The sequence below is a fragment of the Beta vulgaris genome, chromosome 6, assembly GCF_026745355.1.
Source record: "Beta vulgaris subsp. vulgaris cultivar EL10 chromosome 6, EL10.2, whole genome shotgun sequence".
Taxonomy (NCBI): domain Eukaryota; kingdom Viridiplantae; phylum Streptophyta; class Magnoliopsida; order Caryophyllales; family Amaranthaceae; genus Beta; species Beta vulgaris.
Window position 1 is genome coordinate 40,671,855 of NC_079207.1, and position 16,039 is coordinate 40,687,893.

At 36.6% G+C, this 16,039-nt stretch overlaps 1 protein-coding gene across 2 annotated transcripts in view; it reads left to right on the plus strand.

Annotated features, from left to right (window-relative positions):
- Nucleotides 1-1,918: 1,918 nt before the first annotated feature.
- The window catches only part of LOC104896793 (hypothetical protein), a 28,312-nt gene continuing 14,191 nt past the window's right edge, over nucleotides 1,919-16,039 (plus strand). Inside the window, exons 1-2 of one of the 2 annotated variants that reach the window (XR_008969712.1) lie at nucleotides 1,919-2,632; nucleotides 2,709-2,972. Coding sequence is in view for 1 of the 2 variants with exons in the window: in XM_010683584.3 (XP_010681886.2) it covers nucleotides 2,096-2,632; nucleotides 2,709-2,972 (801 nt within the window). In the remaining variant the exon portion in view is untranslated. The remainder of the gene's footprint in view (nucleotides 2,633-2,708; nucleotides 2,973-16,039) is intronic. The other variant, XM_010683584.3, reaches the window with a different exon arrangement.

The window sequence follows — 16,039 nt, forward strand, 5'->3', positions numbered from 1 at the left end:
GAAACTTTCAGTCCTGTTGTCACACCTGCTACTATACGTACTCTTCTATGTCTTGCTGTTACTCAAAATTGGTCTCTTCGTCAGCTTGACATCAATAATGCTTTTCTACAAGGTACTCTTCACGAAGAAGTATATATGGCTCAACCTCCCGGTTTTATTGATTCCAAATTTCCATCTCATGTGTGCAAACTCAAAAAAGTTATTTATGGTCTCAAACAAGCTCCCTGAGCTTGGTATACTGAACTCACCAACTATCTTGTTGGTCAAGGTTTCAAGCGTTGTGTGTCAGATACTTCTTTAATTATCCATCATCATCCTACTACTCCTATTTATCTTATTGTGTACGTGGATGATATAATTATTACTGGTCCTAACCCTACTCACCTTGATATGTTATTAAGACCTTTGCTCACAGATTTGCTTTAAAGGACCTTGGTGATCTCTCATACTTTCTTGGTGTGGAAGTCATGCCTACTTCTCATGGTCTTTTTCTAAGTCAACAATGCTACATTATTGACTTACTAAACAAGATGGGAATGCTTGATTCTAAATCTGCCCCTACACCCATCATCACTACTCAACATCTCACTCTTGGTTTAGGTATCCCCCTTGAAGAACCGAAGGACTATAGGGCTGCTGTTTGCAGCCTCCAATACCTTACACTTACTCGGCCCGATGTCCATACCCAGTTTATGCATCGCCCAACCTCAGATCATTGGGTCGCTCTTAAACATCTCTTACGGTACTTAAACGACACTCTAGACAAAGGTATTAATATTTTTCGAGACTCACCCTCCACTCTTCATGCCTTTTCCGACGCCGATTGGGCTGGTGATCATGATGACTATACTTCTACTATGGGCTATGTTGTGTTCCTTGGCCGAAATCCTATTACTTGGTGTTCTAAGAAACAAAAATCCATAGCTAAATCTTCAACCGAAGCCGAGTACCGAGCGGTTTCTTCTACTGCCGGTGAACTTTTATGGGTCCATAACTTACTCACTGTAATGGGTGTTACACTCTTTCACATTCCTGTTATTTATTGTGATAATCTTAGCAACTTATCTCAGTGCAAATCCTGTTTTTCACTGCAAAATGAAACACCTTGCCATAGCTTTTTACTTCATCCGTGAGCAAGTTCAACATGATACTCTTCGTGTTACTCATGTACCTACACGAGATCAGCTTGCTGACTTCCTAACTAAACCATTATCTCGCCCTCGGCTTGATGCTTTACTGTCCAAGATGGGACTTGCCGACTCACCGTCCGTCTTGCGAGGGCATATTGGAGATCAGCTCAACATCTCCTCTTGATCTTATCTTGATACTCAGCATCTTTGTTTATCTTATCATATATTATGTATTATCTTTGTAATCTTGTTTTTCCTATCTTGTATAGTATATTGCAGTAGGTTATTATTTGCTTCCTATTATAGCTTAGCCATTGTGTGTGTGTGTGTGTGTATATATATATATATATATATATATATATATATATATATATATATTTATATTTATATATAATGTACTCTACTACATGAAATGATAAGTTACATTACATTCTTTAGTTTCAACATTATTTTTGTTTCATATATGGTTATTGTTGCATGATTTGCAAAGAAATTACAGGTTCCAAACTCACGTGGGTCCCTGCTCTCTCCTCTCTTCCTCTTTACCCCTTGTGAAGTGGTCCCCATCCCTTCTAATCACTTTTGCTTAACCTTTCTTAATACCCCTCCTCATGTTTTGTATGGGGAGTTGTGAAAAAAAAGTGTCACAATCAAATTGGAACGGAGGAAGTATATATATATTTTGAAAGAATATGTCAAACATAACAAAGTAAGAAAAAAAGAAAATATAAAACAAGAGAAAGCTGAGTTTACAGGTCCGTATAGGTGTGGAGAGAGCAAAAAATCTGCAATTTTTGTCAGTTTACCTGCAGATATTTATATAGTATAGCCCAGAGAGTAACTCAAATATTGTAGGGTTGCGGACTTGTGGTTCAATTCATTCTTGAAAGATATTAATGTGTATCATAGCATTTTATCTTCCAAAGTGGCTTACCCAATAACATATTCTCCTCAAATCTGAATCCATGGCCTGTACATCTTCAACTTTCATACTAAATCACAATGTTAATAAAGCTAAATTCAGATGGCCGCAAGAGAGAAAATCATTCCAAAGTACACTAAACCTCAGCTGCGGTCCCTTTTCCACTAGAAGCAATACCATCTTCGTAAGATCTTCAAGCACGACTCAAGATGTCATAATAACCAACGACGACGAGATAGAAAAAATCAAGAGGCTTCAGAATGGTTCAGACGTTCGAGGGGTGGCATTGGAGGGTGAAAAGGGTCGTACTGTCGACCTCACGCCGCCTGCTGTGGAGGCCATTGCGGAGAGTTTCGGCGAGTGGTTGATAGCAAAATTGAGAGATGATCATGAGAAGGCTAAAGATGTTACGGTATCCCTAGGACGAGATCCTCGAATATCAGGTGCCGTATTGAGCGCAGCTGTATTTGCTGGTCTCTCTAAGGCTGGTTGCGTACCTATTGACATGGGACTTGCAACTACACCCGCTTGTTTTATGAGCACTGTTTTGCCTGCTTTTTCTTATGATGGTTCTATAATGGTAACTGCAATTATATCCATTTCATTTCTAACGATTGATTTATGCAATATTATTTAAAATCATGTTTGTATTGCAGATGACAGCGTCGCATTTACCATACACAAGAAATGGTCTTAAATTTTTTACAAAAAGCGGAGGGTTCACCTCTCTTGAGGTTGAAGAATTATGTGACAAAGCCGCTCGCAAGTATGCTAATAGACAAGCCAGGGTTTCTTTGGTATTAACCAAACCTCCAATAAAAGCAGATTTAATGAGTGCCTATTCCAAACATCTCCAAGACATCATCAAGGAGAGAATCAACCATCCCACTCACTACGACACCCCCCTCGACGGCTTTCAGGTACGTACAAAGCTCGGTTAATATCTACTATTATTCACTAGTTATATCATATAGTAATTAGGATGTGTTACTCGTACTCTTACCTGAATTCGATACGGGTATGCATTTGTTGAAGTGATAAACTTTCTTGTTTATGAAAAATTACATGTTTTTTCTGAAAATGAATTAGCAAGTATTTACACTTATTTTAGATGTGTGAAGATGTAACTAAAGTTACTTTTTGGAGTTATTTTTTTGGTATGTTAAGGATCTTTCTTTACCCGCAATTTTGAGGTGAAAGAAAATGTTTAGACAACATAGATTAACAGGAACTCTAGTTAGCCTTCTTGATTGTGCTAGGCACAATGCATTAGTATTTTAAATTTTGTGCTGTGAGTGGATATGACCTTTTATTTGGTTCGCACATTTGCATGGTTTTAGATATTGGCCAAACGTACCTACACAAGATAAACAAGAAACACGAACCACATATATACAAAATGAGACAAATCTGTGCATAGTGCATATAAGCGCCAATAATGTGGTCCTGTTCAATTACCGGAGGGAAGAACTTTTAATAGCGCTTCTGGGTTTTTTAAAAGCTGGCAATTCAAATGTATGGGTCGGATTTATCTCTAACATTGAGTTGATTATGGATTATACTCATAACCTATGATAAATGGATCCAAACAAGTTGGATAATGGTTGGTCATGTTTTTTTGGGTCCAATTTAGTATCACTTAATTACTTTAGCTCATTCACTGCTCACCATTCTCCTCATTTTATTCAAATTAGAGGATGGATATGGGTGTTATGGAAGTTCAATTTCATGGTTCGCAATACACTTGGTGTAATAATAAGTTGGGGGAGGCTAGAATATATGAACGGTTAGATAGAGCGTATGGCTCAAATAGTTGGATTCAGCAGTATCCTGAAGCAATGGTGTCTAATCTTTCGATTTTGGTTTCATACCATAGACCAATTAGGGTTGAAGCTTGGTGTTTGTATTTACATGAAGTGATGGACTTAGTGGATCTGAATTGGAACGAGGAGGTAAAGGGATCACTAATGTTCAAAGTATCGAGAAAGTATGCAAATGCTCGGTTTAGGTTGTTTAAGTGATGCAAAGAATCCTAATTAAAGCATCACTTTTTATAGGATGACATGCTTAACAGGTATGATAAATCTCAAGTATGCATAAATGAGCTAGACCAGGATCGGAATAGATTTGGTGATGCTGAAGGAAAAGTCGGTAAGGATCAATTGGAGACACTATAGAATAAATGTTAATTTTGGTGGTCATAAAGTGGCCTAATGCTGCGATTTTGGTCGGGTAGTAATTAAGGGCGCAACAATAGTTAGTTAATTACCTATAGCTGTGGTTTTTAACCATAGTGATAGAGCAACCTATTGCTGCGATTATTACCCAAAACCGCATCAATAGGTATGTTTTTTGATAAAAAAAAAAGAAACCTATTTGCATAGGACCCGCAACAATATATAGGTACCGGTACAGGTAATTTCTTTTTTTTTTACCCTTTGCCATCAAATTTGAAAGGAAGAACATGTAAAAAGAAAATAAAACACACAAATTAAAGGTAATGACAAAAAATGCTTATACAAAAACATAAATTATGCAAAAAAAAAAAAAAAACCCAACATATATTAAAAAAAATACAAAAGAAAAGTATGAAAAAATAACAAAAAAAATCAGAAACCCTAACATTATAATGATTCTTAACAAACAAAATTGAAAAAAATCCTAAAAAAAGCTAAAATATCACCACCCTAGCCATTAAATATAATAAATAAAATTAAAATTAACCACATAAGAGAGAAAAACAAAAGATAAAGAAAACAAGAACAAATTCGGATGGCGCACAATATCGTAAGAGTCGCAACGAACAAATCTGAATGGCCAGTGAGATCTTCCTCCTTGCAACCATACGCGAATCGTCAGCGGTGGATCCCTCGACAATTCCGTTAGCACAGGCCGATTTCTTGTGATCGATGCAGATTTTCGCTTGTTTAGATCGAGATTCCATATCTGAAGTGATTTTCATGCGTCATGATGAAGTCCAGATTTGCTATCGAGATGTTAGATGAAGTCGTGAATAAGTGATTTTCGTTTCTAGATCTGAAGTGATAGGAGTGAGAGAGGGAGAAGAGTGAGATCCGAAGTCAGAGAGGGAAAGAGTGAGATCTGAAGTGAGAGAGGAAGAACAGTGACGTGGAGAAGTGGAAGCACCCTAAAATGTGAGAGGAAGAACGAATGTGAGAGGAAGAATGAATGTGAGAGAAGAACGAATGTGAGAGGAAGCATCCGTAAGAAGGAGACTGAGAGAGAAGGGATAAGAAGGATAGAGGAGGGAGAAGAATAAGATAGATGAGCGCCTAAGCTTTGGAGAATGAGGGAGAAGGAAAACCTAGCTAGCGCCTTTTATATTTTTTAAAAGTCTATTGCTGCGATTTTTATAGGAACCGCAACATTAGGTTCAAATAGTATTAAAAAAAATTATAATAATCTATTGCTGCAGTTTTGGGTGGGAACCACATCAATAGATTTGGTAAAACATGTCAAACATTTTTGAAAATTTCCGTTGAAATCTATTGTTGTGGTATCCAGCCACAACCGCACCAATAGGTTAATTTTTGATTTTTCCTTTTCTTTTGACGTGATTTATTGCTACGTATGGGTAAAAACCGCAACAATTCAGCAACATCAATAATTAATTATTCTACTAGTGAGAGGGTTGAAATGCAGGTTGAGTATTGGCAATAGCGAGCAAAGGTAAAATGGTACTTTTTCAGGCTACTAACACAAGGTGGTTTTTCCTTAAGGCTAATGTTATGAGGAGAAGGAATGAGATTCTAATGGTCAAGAATAAGCAAGGAGAATGGAAATCGAGCAAGGAGGATATACGACAAGTTGTTGTTGAGCACTTTAGAGGTATTTTTTAGTGTGATAGGGTGATGCATGGTAAATGGGAAGTCCAGAGGGAAGGTGATAATTTAATTCCAGTGTTGTATCTGGACCATATTAGAAATGTACAGAAGGAAGTGAGTAGAAAGGAAGATAAACATGCAATATTTCAAATGTCGGGTTCAAAAGCACTAGAGCCTAGAGCCGGACGGAATCCCTGTTGTCTTTTATAATAAATTCTGGCCAAGGATTGGAGAATATGTGTTTGAGTTAGTGAAATATTTTTTTGATAAAGGTTTTCTCTTGAAAGAATGAAATTTCACGAATCTGCTTAATTCCAAAGGTAGAGAGGCCAGAGGAAGCTGCCAAGTTTAGGCCTATTAGTCTATGTAATATCGTCTATAAAATTGTTTCAAAGGTTATCACAAATAGGCTCAAATCAATATTAAAGGTAATTATTTCATCTACTCGGAATGCTTTTGCAGCAAGGATATTGTTAGCTGATAACTGTTTCATCGCCCATGAGGTAATGATGAAAATAAGTAAGAAGAAGGGTGGTAAGGATTTCTTGGTTGTTTTGAAACTAGATATGTACAAGACATATAATAAGGTTAATTTGAGGTTTCTTGATTGGTTGTTATGAAAGATGGGTTTTTGGGACAATTGTAGACAGTGGCTTATGCAATGTGTAACCATTATGTCATATGTAGGGTCGTAGGGATTACTATCCAGTCCGGATCCAACCCAACTCTGCTCTAATTCGAAAGAAAAAATTTGAGTCGACTCCGACAAAAAATAAGTTGATTCCGACTACGTCTAAAAAGTCAGACTACCATTTGGAAGAGGGTCGGAATCGGATCTCATAAAATAATCCATCCAAATCCGACTCCGACTTTAAGTTAGTTAATCCTTTTTTCTTATTTATGTTAATGTATTATTTATGTATAACTTGACTTCGACTTTCAGCCAATTTTATTATATAAGAATTTCCCATTGAAAAAAAGATTGTTAAAATAATAGTAATATTTAGATTATTTGTACTATATAAGATTACCATATGATTATTAGAAAAAAATTGTAGTAATTAAATTATTTTATTATAAAAGAATTTTCTAATATGATTTATGGGCAGAAAAATAAGTCGGCTTGGGTTTGGAGTCGAATGTTCAGATTTTAATTCAGATTCAATTCGGAGTCGGATGTCCAGATTTTAAGTCGGATCACAGTCAAATTTTCAAAGTCATATGTCGGAGTCGTACTCGGACTCAAATTGTAAATTCGACTTCTTGGAGGGTCGGAGTCGGTTTATGCATAGTCCAGTCCAAGTCTGACATGTTGTCATCCCCAGTCATATGCTATTCTAGTGAATAGAGAACCATCTTAGAGATTTATGCCTACATGCGGGTTGAAGAAAGGAGATCAGATGTCATCATACTTTTTAATTCTAATCATGAAGGTGTTGTCTAGAATGATTAGCAAAGCAGAGGAAGAGGGTAGATTTTAAGGTGTCAAAATCTCAAGAGCTACCCCTTCAATTTCGCATTTTGGTTTTGTTTTGCAGATGAGTCATTATTGTTTTTTAAAGCCACTCCCCAATCCTGTGAGGAAGTGAATGATGTCTTGCATAAGTTTGGTATTATATTAGGAGAGTTTATTAATTATAATAAATCTTTGATTAAGTTCTTTCCGAATACCCCTTAGAGATTCAGAAGATTTATGCGTAGTATTGTTGGAACGCCGTCAGCTGATGAGTTGGGGAAGTATTTGGGATGCAACATGAGGTAGATGGGTGGAGTTGTACAAAATTTATGCACATCTTAGAAAAAGCCCGAAAGAAGATTGGTGACTGAAAGAATGTAGTAATATCTTACCATTGTTGAATTCTTTTGATTAACGATACTTATAGCGTCACTATGCCAACATGTCTTATCTATCAGCCTGATCCCTAAAAGTATCGTGGGTGAGATGAATGTCATGTTGTCAGACTTCCTTTGGAGAAATTTTTGAAGGAGTACTATTGCCCTATTTCGAGGAAAAGAAGAGAAGTCATCGAGATGCCTAAAGGGATGGGAGGCCTGGGATCATAAATGTCGATTGTTTCAACAAATAAAGCACTCTTGGTTAAGTAGACGGTTTAAATTGGAAATAATCCGAATTTATTAATTAGTTTCCCAAGTATATCAATCCAAGTTTATTGGATCCTCATTGGTTCGTGGAGTGAGTGGGAGGAGGCTGTCATTGTCATCATGTGGGGTCTTAGGGGTATGTTTTGCGCAGTTAAGGATTATATGGGTGGATTTGTAAGAATGATTAGCGATGGAGTAAATAAATGTGTTATGCAAGATAAATGGATTAAAGGTACTATAGGAATTTAATAACTCATATTCCTAAAGAAAATGTTGAGGATAGGTATCTATAGGCTCATTCGTGCAATACGAATGTTTATACAAATTAAAGGATGTCTACTCCTTTCTGATGGAGCAAAAAAGTGATTCGAATGTACCTATTGGGGATTGTAGATTTTGGAGGAAGTTTTGGGGCTTTGATATCCCGCCTAACTGGAAAAAATTTATATGGAGACTACTTCATAAAGCCTCAGCTACTTGCGTAAATTTAAGGTGAAGAGGCATTAGGGCCTCAGCTGGTTGTTACCTGTGTGGGAAAAAGGGGGAGATAGAGGCTTATCTATTTACGGATTGTGAGATTGCTCATCACGTATGGAGGGGATCACTTCTTGGGCTCAATGTGGGCAATGACTGTAGTATCTCATTTGGTGATTAATTGGTTAACCTATTTAAATATTTTTAGAAGGTGGATGAGAACGATATGTATTGAGTTCTGTGTGTTGCCGCAACTCTCTGGTTGATCTAGTTGCATAGGAATAATGCGGCATTTTCGAAATACAGAATTGATCCAATGAAGATTTTGAGGGGTGGGGAATGAGGGATGAAGGAACTAAAGGGAAGGAAGTTATAGAGGATGAGCCGTAAGTACAAGAATACAATAGGGGTAACCTTGGATACTAATTCTAAATTTTTTGGCCAAGTAGGAGAGGAGGTGTTTATTGTAAAAGTTGATGGTGCATGGAAAGTGAATGGTAAAGGGTAGTTTGATGTAGGAGTTGGGTGGGTAGGGGCAATTGGTGGATAGGTTCAATTTCAAGGGAATGACAAAGTGTTTGCTACAACTGCATTACAATTTAAAGGGTTTGCATTTCTCAAGGGAATAGAGGAAACCAGGGAAAAAGGTTATAGGCATATGTCAAGATTATCAAAAATTCAAGATTGTTATTCCAGGGCATCAAGAAGAACAAAACGAACTTAGATATTTCTAGCATTATAACAGATATTTCGTCTTTGCGTTGAATTTCTTATTTTATGAATTTTGTAAGGTTGATAGGGATCTGGTGCAAGGAGCCCATAATCTTGCTGTAAAAGCAAGGAGGGGTGAATTGTGCTAGGTTTGCTTCCAGTTATGTGTTTGTGTTTAGTTACTAAAAAAAAAACTAAACTCTATATACCTACACTTAAGAAATTTCAGTCCACGAGTTTTTTCTTTTGTCATACCTAGGCCCCATAACCCTCCCCATTTAACATTTATATATCTATATTATGGTTGTTTCACCATTCTTGTCACGAAATGATTTTTTTTTATTGTAGTTTAATGACTTGGATTAGTGGCAATTCATGTTTATAATACCTTTTATGATTGCTTTAAAAGGGATTTAATATGATCTTTATACCAATAATATCATTTTTCTTTAGTGGGCTCATTTTCTAAGTTACTCTGAAAGTTAAGTATGCTTGACCGTGTCTTATAGTGGGTGACGTCTTGAGAAATTCTTAGAGTGCACATGAGTGAGGCTATTATACGCCAGAAGAATTTATATTGGTTTGTCAGGTCTGTTGTAGACCCTATATGCACACTGGTGATGATAGGCTCGACTCAGAAAGCGTCGGGGTATTACTATTTTAACATATGCCTTGTAATGCAAGTGAAAATAGGAATAAACTTGTTCTATTAAAACTACTTATTAGGATGTGGAAAAGTTTTATCTCCTACATGAGAAGTTTTAAATGTGTCTAATTACTTCAAACGTATAGTTTTGGGTATGGGTGTAATTGAATCGGACTAGTTTGGAATTCGCCAAATTCAAATTGAGTCTTAAGTTTTTGGGATGGAGAAATTGAGTCGAGATCCAGTCCACACTTTTTTTTGATTCCAGTCTTGTCTAGTCTGAAACTTTGTTCTTAAATCCGAATTCAGTCCAGTCCTGCCGATTCTTATATAATACTATAACAATTCTTTTTTTTTCCGATTTACCTTCACAATGTCTTTTGATTATTGAATTTTGATATTTGAAAAATAGTAATCATTACATCCATTTCACACAATAAGTTATATACATTGCAAAATACAGAAAGGTTAAAGTAACTTTTTTCTTTTTTAGTTTTTAGTTCTCACTTTGGCCTTGTGGAGCGTAACTTTAAATTTGGCACCAAGTAAAAGAATTTTGAGCGAGAATGTTAAAATTTCCAAAATTTTAACTAAAATATTAAAATTTTTGTTAAAATATTAAAATTTTTGTTAAAATAGTATACACGCACACAAAGACATATACAAGGACCATTGGGTCTAATGGTATGGCTTCCTATCTCATACATGGAAAACCAAGGTTCAAATCGTGGAAGCTTAATTTCAATGTGAGGGGGGGGGGGGGTTGGGCGGTGGGTTGGGCTTGTTGGGCCTCTCAAATTATATTGTTAGTACAAATCAGATTAAATTCTAATTGACTCTCAAATTTTATACTTTTGTCATCTAATTCTGACTGTATTAATGTTGGAGGAATCAATTGGTAGGCTTGAAAAAGGAACAATGGAGATTTTTAGAAGTATGGGGAAAGAATATTCTTGTTTGTATAAGGAAGAATGAAGATTTTTGGATAATATGTGAAGCAATAAATGTCAAGTTGTTTAAAAGTCGTTAGGAAAATAGAGGGAAATAGAGTATTTATAAGGGAAACAAGATTACGATTTCAAAAAAATCGTGTTGTGGAGGACAATAGAGAGTTGTGTCTGGCGCAATGTGTCGTATCTAGCAAAATGTCTTATATGTTAGCATAGTTATCTTGTTTTTGTTGTATTTTATTTTGATCCCAAAGTAATCGTTTAATCTTCTCTTTGATTGATTGTTATCAAAGATTAACAAGTTAAAACCATAAACTATTATTTTATGACATTAATTTATTAAATGAATTATATATTTTAAAATTCTATTAATTACCATGAATAATTTATTGAGCTTTAGAAATGGGTTTCTTTTTAATTGGGTTCAAACATGTATCATGACTCGTAAATGTTTTGGCTAGGTTTTTATGTCCTCCCTTTTAGTTAGGGCGACCGTACGTTTCAACATCAGGTGCTAATAGAAAAGATATATTTGTGTCTACCCACGTCACCACTCTTTTCTTATATACAATACAATCTATTGATCCACATTTTTTCTCTTTACGGTATTATTTTTCCAACAATGGTCCAGGCAAGAAAGCGTTAATCTTTGAACAAGTGTAACACTGATTAAAGATTTCCCCACTGATTAAAGATTTAACAAAGATTTCCTAAGACATAGTTTTCCAAATACAAAGATAATTGATAATTCCTCTATCTTTGAACAAATGTAACACTAACCATTAATATCTCAAATTATGTACTTGTAGAAAATATAAAAGTTGATATTATAAAATTATTAATTGTGGTAGGATCAAGGGAGTCACATGCATGGGAGTGTTTATGAGGAGAAAAACAAACTGAGGGTGGAACAAGAAAATACATCACATAAGGGAGAGAGGGAAAAATATTAAATACAATTGATGTCTAGTAGTGAGAAATGGAGGCTGAAAAGTCAACACTAGTTTCTTCTCTTTTATTTCTTTATTGGAATTAATATTTTTTAAAGTTTACTTCACTTTTTAGTTATACTATTTTTTTTATCTTCATTTACATGAATTCTTATTTTTTTATTTCTTTTTTAAACAATTTTTTGTACGTCTCGTCATTCTTTTACACGATTTCTTACATTATTTTTTTCACTTTATTCTCTTCATTCCTATGAATTTTATTCTCCTCTTTTTTTTAGACGTAATATCTATTTCTCTCATATTTTACTCTTCATTTATAGTCAATGTAGTACACTATATGTTCTTATGTTTTACTTTTTAATTAACGAGGAAAGGCCAACGGTTGATAGCTAGGCACTACAATTTATTTTAACGAATGTGTAACATAGCTTTTATATATAAACATCTCACTTGTGAGCCTTAATCTTTCGTTTATAAGCAAGCTCAATTTAAAAGAAAAAGTTAGTAAAAATATGCGTTGAATCGTTATAGTAGAGCTATCTATGATTTGCCGACTCGCGAATTGCAGCACGACTCGCGGCCGAAATCGCCGAGATGTTATCGCGAGTCGCGACAGCCACCACGACTCGCGGTAGCCAACGCGACTCGCGGCCAGCTCCACGACTCACGCTTTTGCGAGAACTCTTTGACGCGTGTTTTAGTTAAGAGTATTAGATGGGTTAAATTCATATTTAACCTAATGTCCTTTATTCGACTAAGATAGCCTATATAACAAATGTAACTCTGTTTTCCTTATATTATCATCAATAAAATATTTTCTCTCTATCGTGGACGTAGCCAAATTGGTGAACCACATAATTATGTTGTCTGTACTTATTGTTTTTGCATTCGTTATTTGTTTCTCCTCACGTCCGTTAGAACAAATTGGTATGAAGAGCTTTGTGTTCGATCTGTGTGAGAAAGATGTCTGAGATGAATGTCAAAATTGATAAATTTACTGGGAAGAATAGTTTTAGTCTGTGGCAAATCAAGATGCGGGCTTTACTGAAGCAACAGAGGTTGTGGGCACCGTTGGCAAAGGATTCAGTCACCGCTGAGATGTAAATTCTGGAGGAAAAGGCGCATTCAACAATTATGTTGTATTTGTCTGACGACATAATTACTGAAGTTGCGGAGCTAGATACTGCTGATGGTCTGTTGTTGAAGTTAGAGAGTTTATACATGACAAAATCTCTAACCAACAAGTTGCTTTTGAAGCAACGTCTGTTCGGCCTGCGTATGCAAGAAGGTACGTCTCTAAGGGATCACTTAGATAAACTATATACTATCTTGCTAGATCTGCGAAATATCGATGTTAAAGTAGATGATGAGGATGTTGCTTTAATACTGTAGTCTCTTTGCCTGTATCATATGAGAATTTTGTGGATTCTTTTATTGTTGGGAAAGATAGTATGTCGTTAGAAAAAGTAAGATCTGCTCTTCATACTAGAGAGGTCCGTCATCAGGCATCTAGTTCTAGTACAGAGAATCAGGCATCTGGATTAGTAGTTACTAGGGGAAAGGGACAAAAGAAATCTGGTAAAAAGAAAACGAACTTTAAAAATTCGAATTCTAAGGGTCCTAAAACTACTGATGTCTGTAATTACTGTAGGGAAAAGGGGGACACTAGAAAAATGAATGTCATAAGAAAAAGAAGCAGCAGAAACTGGAGGTGATTCTGAGGAAGATCTGGCCCTAGTAATTAATAGTCAGTCACATTGTAGGGATGTGTGGGTTCTTTATTCTGGGGTGTCAAATCATATTAGTCCATGCATGGAGTGGTTTTCAACTTATAAGCAGATAGATGGAGGCAATGTTTCTATGGCCAACAGTGCTGCCTGCAAAGTAGTTGGAATAGGCTCTATTGGGATGAGGACTCATTATGGTAAATTATGTACCTTGAACGAAGTTAGGCATGTTCCATTAATGACAAAGAATCTGATATCTTTGAGTCTTCTTGGTAGCAAGGATTTCAGTTTTCAAGGTGAAGGTGGAGTTATGAGTGTTTATAAAGGTTCAAAGTTGGTTAGGGAAGGTATTAAAAATGGTAGCTAATATATTCTTCAGGGTTCTATTGTGACAGGTTTCGCTGCTGTTGCATCATTTGAGAATCACAAGGAGGAGTTGACCAAGTTGTGGCATATGGGACTTGGGCACATGGGTGAAAGGGGGATGCAAATTCTGTCAAAGAGGGATCTTCTATGTGGGCGCAAGGTGCATGATTTAGAGTTTTGTGAACACTGTGTGTTTGGAAACTTCATCGCAACATGTTCCCAAAGGCGGTTCATTCAAATAAAGGTACTCTTGATTATATCTATTCTTATTGTTGGGGACCTTCCCGAGTTGCATCTATTTGAGATCACAGGTATTTTGTGTCAATGATTGATGATTATTCAAGAATGACTTGGGTAATTATGATGAAGCATAAAAGCGAGGCTTTCAAGAATTTCAAGCACTGGAAGGCTTTAGTGGAAAATCAAGTTGAAAGGAAGGTCAAAAGGCTGCGAACTGATAATGGTCTAGAATTATGTTGGTCTGAGTTCGATGAGTTCTGCAAGAATGAAGGGATTGCTCGCCGTCATACTGTTAGAAATACGCCACAACAAAATGGAGTTGCAGAACGCATGAATCAAACACTGTTGGAGAGAGCGAGACGCATGCTCTCAAATGTTGGGTTAACTAAGTACAACTTGCTATCTGATCAACCGTGGACCTCACACAGGTATTGATTGTAAAACACCTTATGAGGTGTGGTCTGGTAAGCCTGTAGATTATTCTTTGTTGAGAGTTTTTGGTTCAACTGTTTATTATCATGTATATGAGGGTAAATTAGAACCTAGAGCTAAGAAGGGTGTATTTGTGGGTTTTGGGAGTGGAGTTAAGGGCTATAGAATCTTGTCACCTTTCGAAAAACGTGTTATACTTAGTAGAAGTGTAGTATTTGATGAAGATTCTATGCTTAACTCTCATGTGAAGTCTTCCGTGGTGTCTGTTAGTAGTGATAGATGTTGATAAACAGGTGGAGCTGCAAGTCACTCAGGCTGAGAGTGAATCACATCACCAAGGTAGAAAAGCTCAACATGATGCTACTGAAGAGTCTTCTACTTATCAGTCAACCACATCTGAAGTATATCAACCAAGCCTAGCACTTGATAAAGCTAGAAGAGTTGGTGTGGGGCCTCCAAAGAGGTATTTGAAGACATGGTTGCCTATGCACTACAGGTTGCTGAGGAGGTGGAGGTTGAAAATCATGAGCCATCCACCTATAAAGAAGCTATTTTTGGCAGTGAGTCTACTTTATGGCTGGCTGCAATGAAAGATGAGATGGAGTCTCTAGATAAGAATCAGACTTGGGAGTTAGTCAAACGTCCTAAGGAGAGGAAGATTGTACATGCAAATGGGTTTAAGAAGAAAGAGGGTCTTCACCTACTGAGGGGGTTAAGTATAAAGCTCAGGTGGTTGCAAGAGGGTTCACACAAAGGGAAGGAGTAGATTATAATGAGATTTTCTCACCAGTAGTCAGACATACTTCCATCAGGGTGCTACTAGCAATGGTTGCACATCAGGATCTTGAACTTGAGCAACTAGATGTGAAAAAGCTTTCCTACACGGGGAGTTGGAAAAGAGAGATTTATATGACACAACCAGATGGGTTCCAAGTTCCGGAAAAGAAGACTATGTTTGCAGATTGAAGAAGTCTTTTTGGCTAAAGCAGTCTCCTAGGCAGTGGTATAAGCGGTTTGACAGCTACATGATTGAGTTGGGCTACAACAGGAGTGATATGATTGTTGTGTGTACACAAACAAGCTGAGTGATGGTTCTTTATATATCTGGTTCTGTATGTAGATGATATGCTTATAGCTGCTAAGGCTAAGTCTGATATTCAGAGGTTGAAGGGTCTTCTCAGTGCTGAGTTTGAGATGAAGGATTTGGGTGCTGCAAAGAAGATTTTGGGGATGGAGATCTATAGGGAAAGAAGTCAGAAGAAAATTTCTTGTCACGAAAGGTTATATTCAGAAGATTCTGTCAAGGTTTGGCATGACAACAGCAAAGCCTATAGACACTCCAAGTGCTTCAATAATCATGTCTTTGCTTTTGCACCCAAGACTACTGAGGAGAAGGACTACATGAGTCGGGTTCCTTATGCTAGTGCAGTAGGGAGTTTGATGTATGCTATGGTTTGCACTAGGCCGGATCTTGCACATGCAGTTTGTGTTGTTAGTAGGTTTACGGGTGACCCTGGTAAGGAGTATTGGCAGGCAGTGAAGA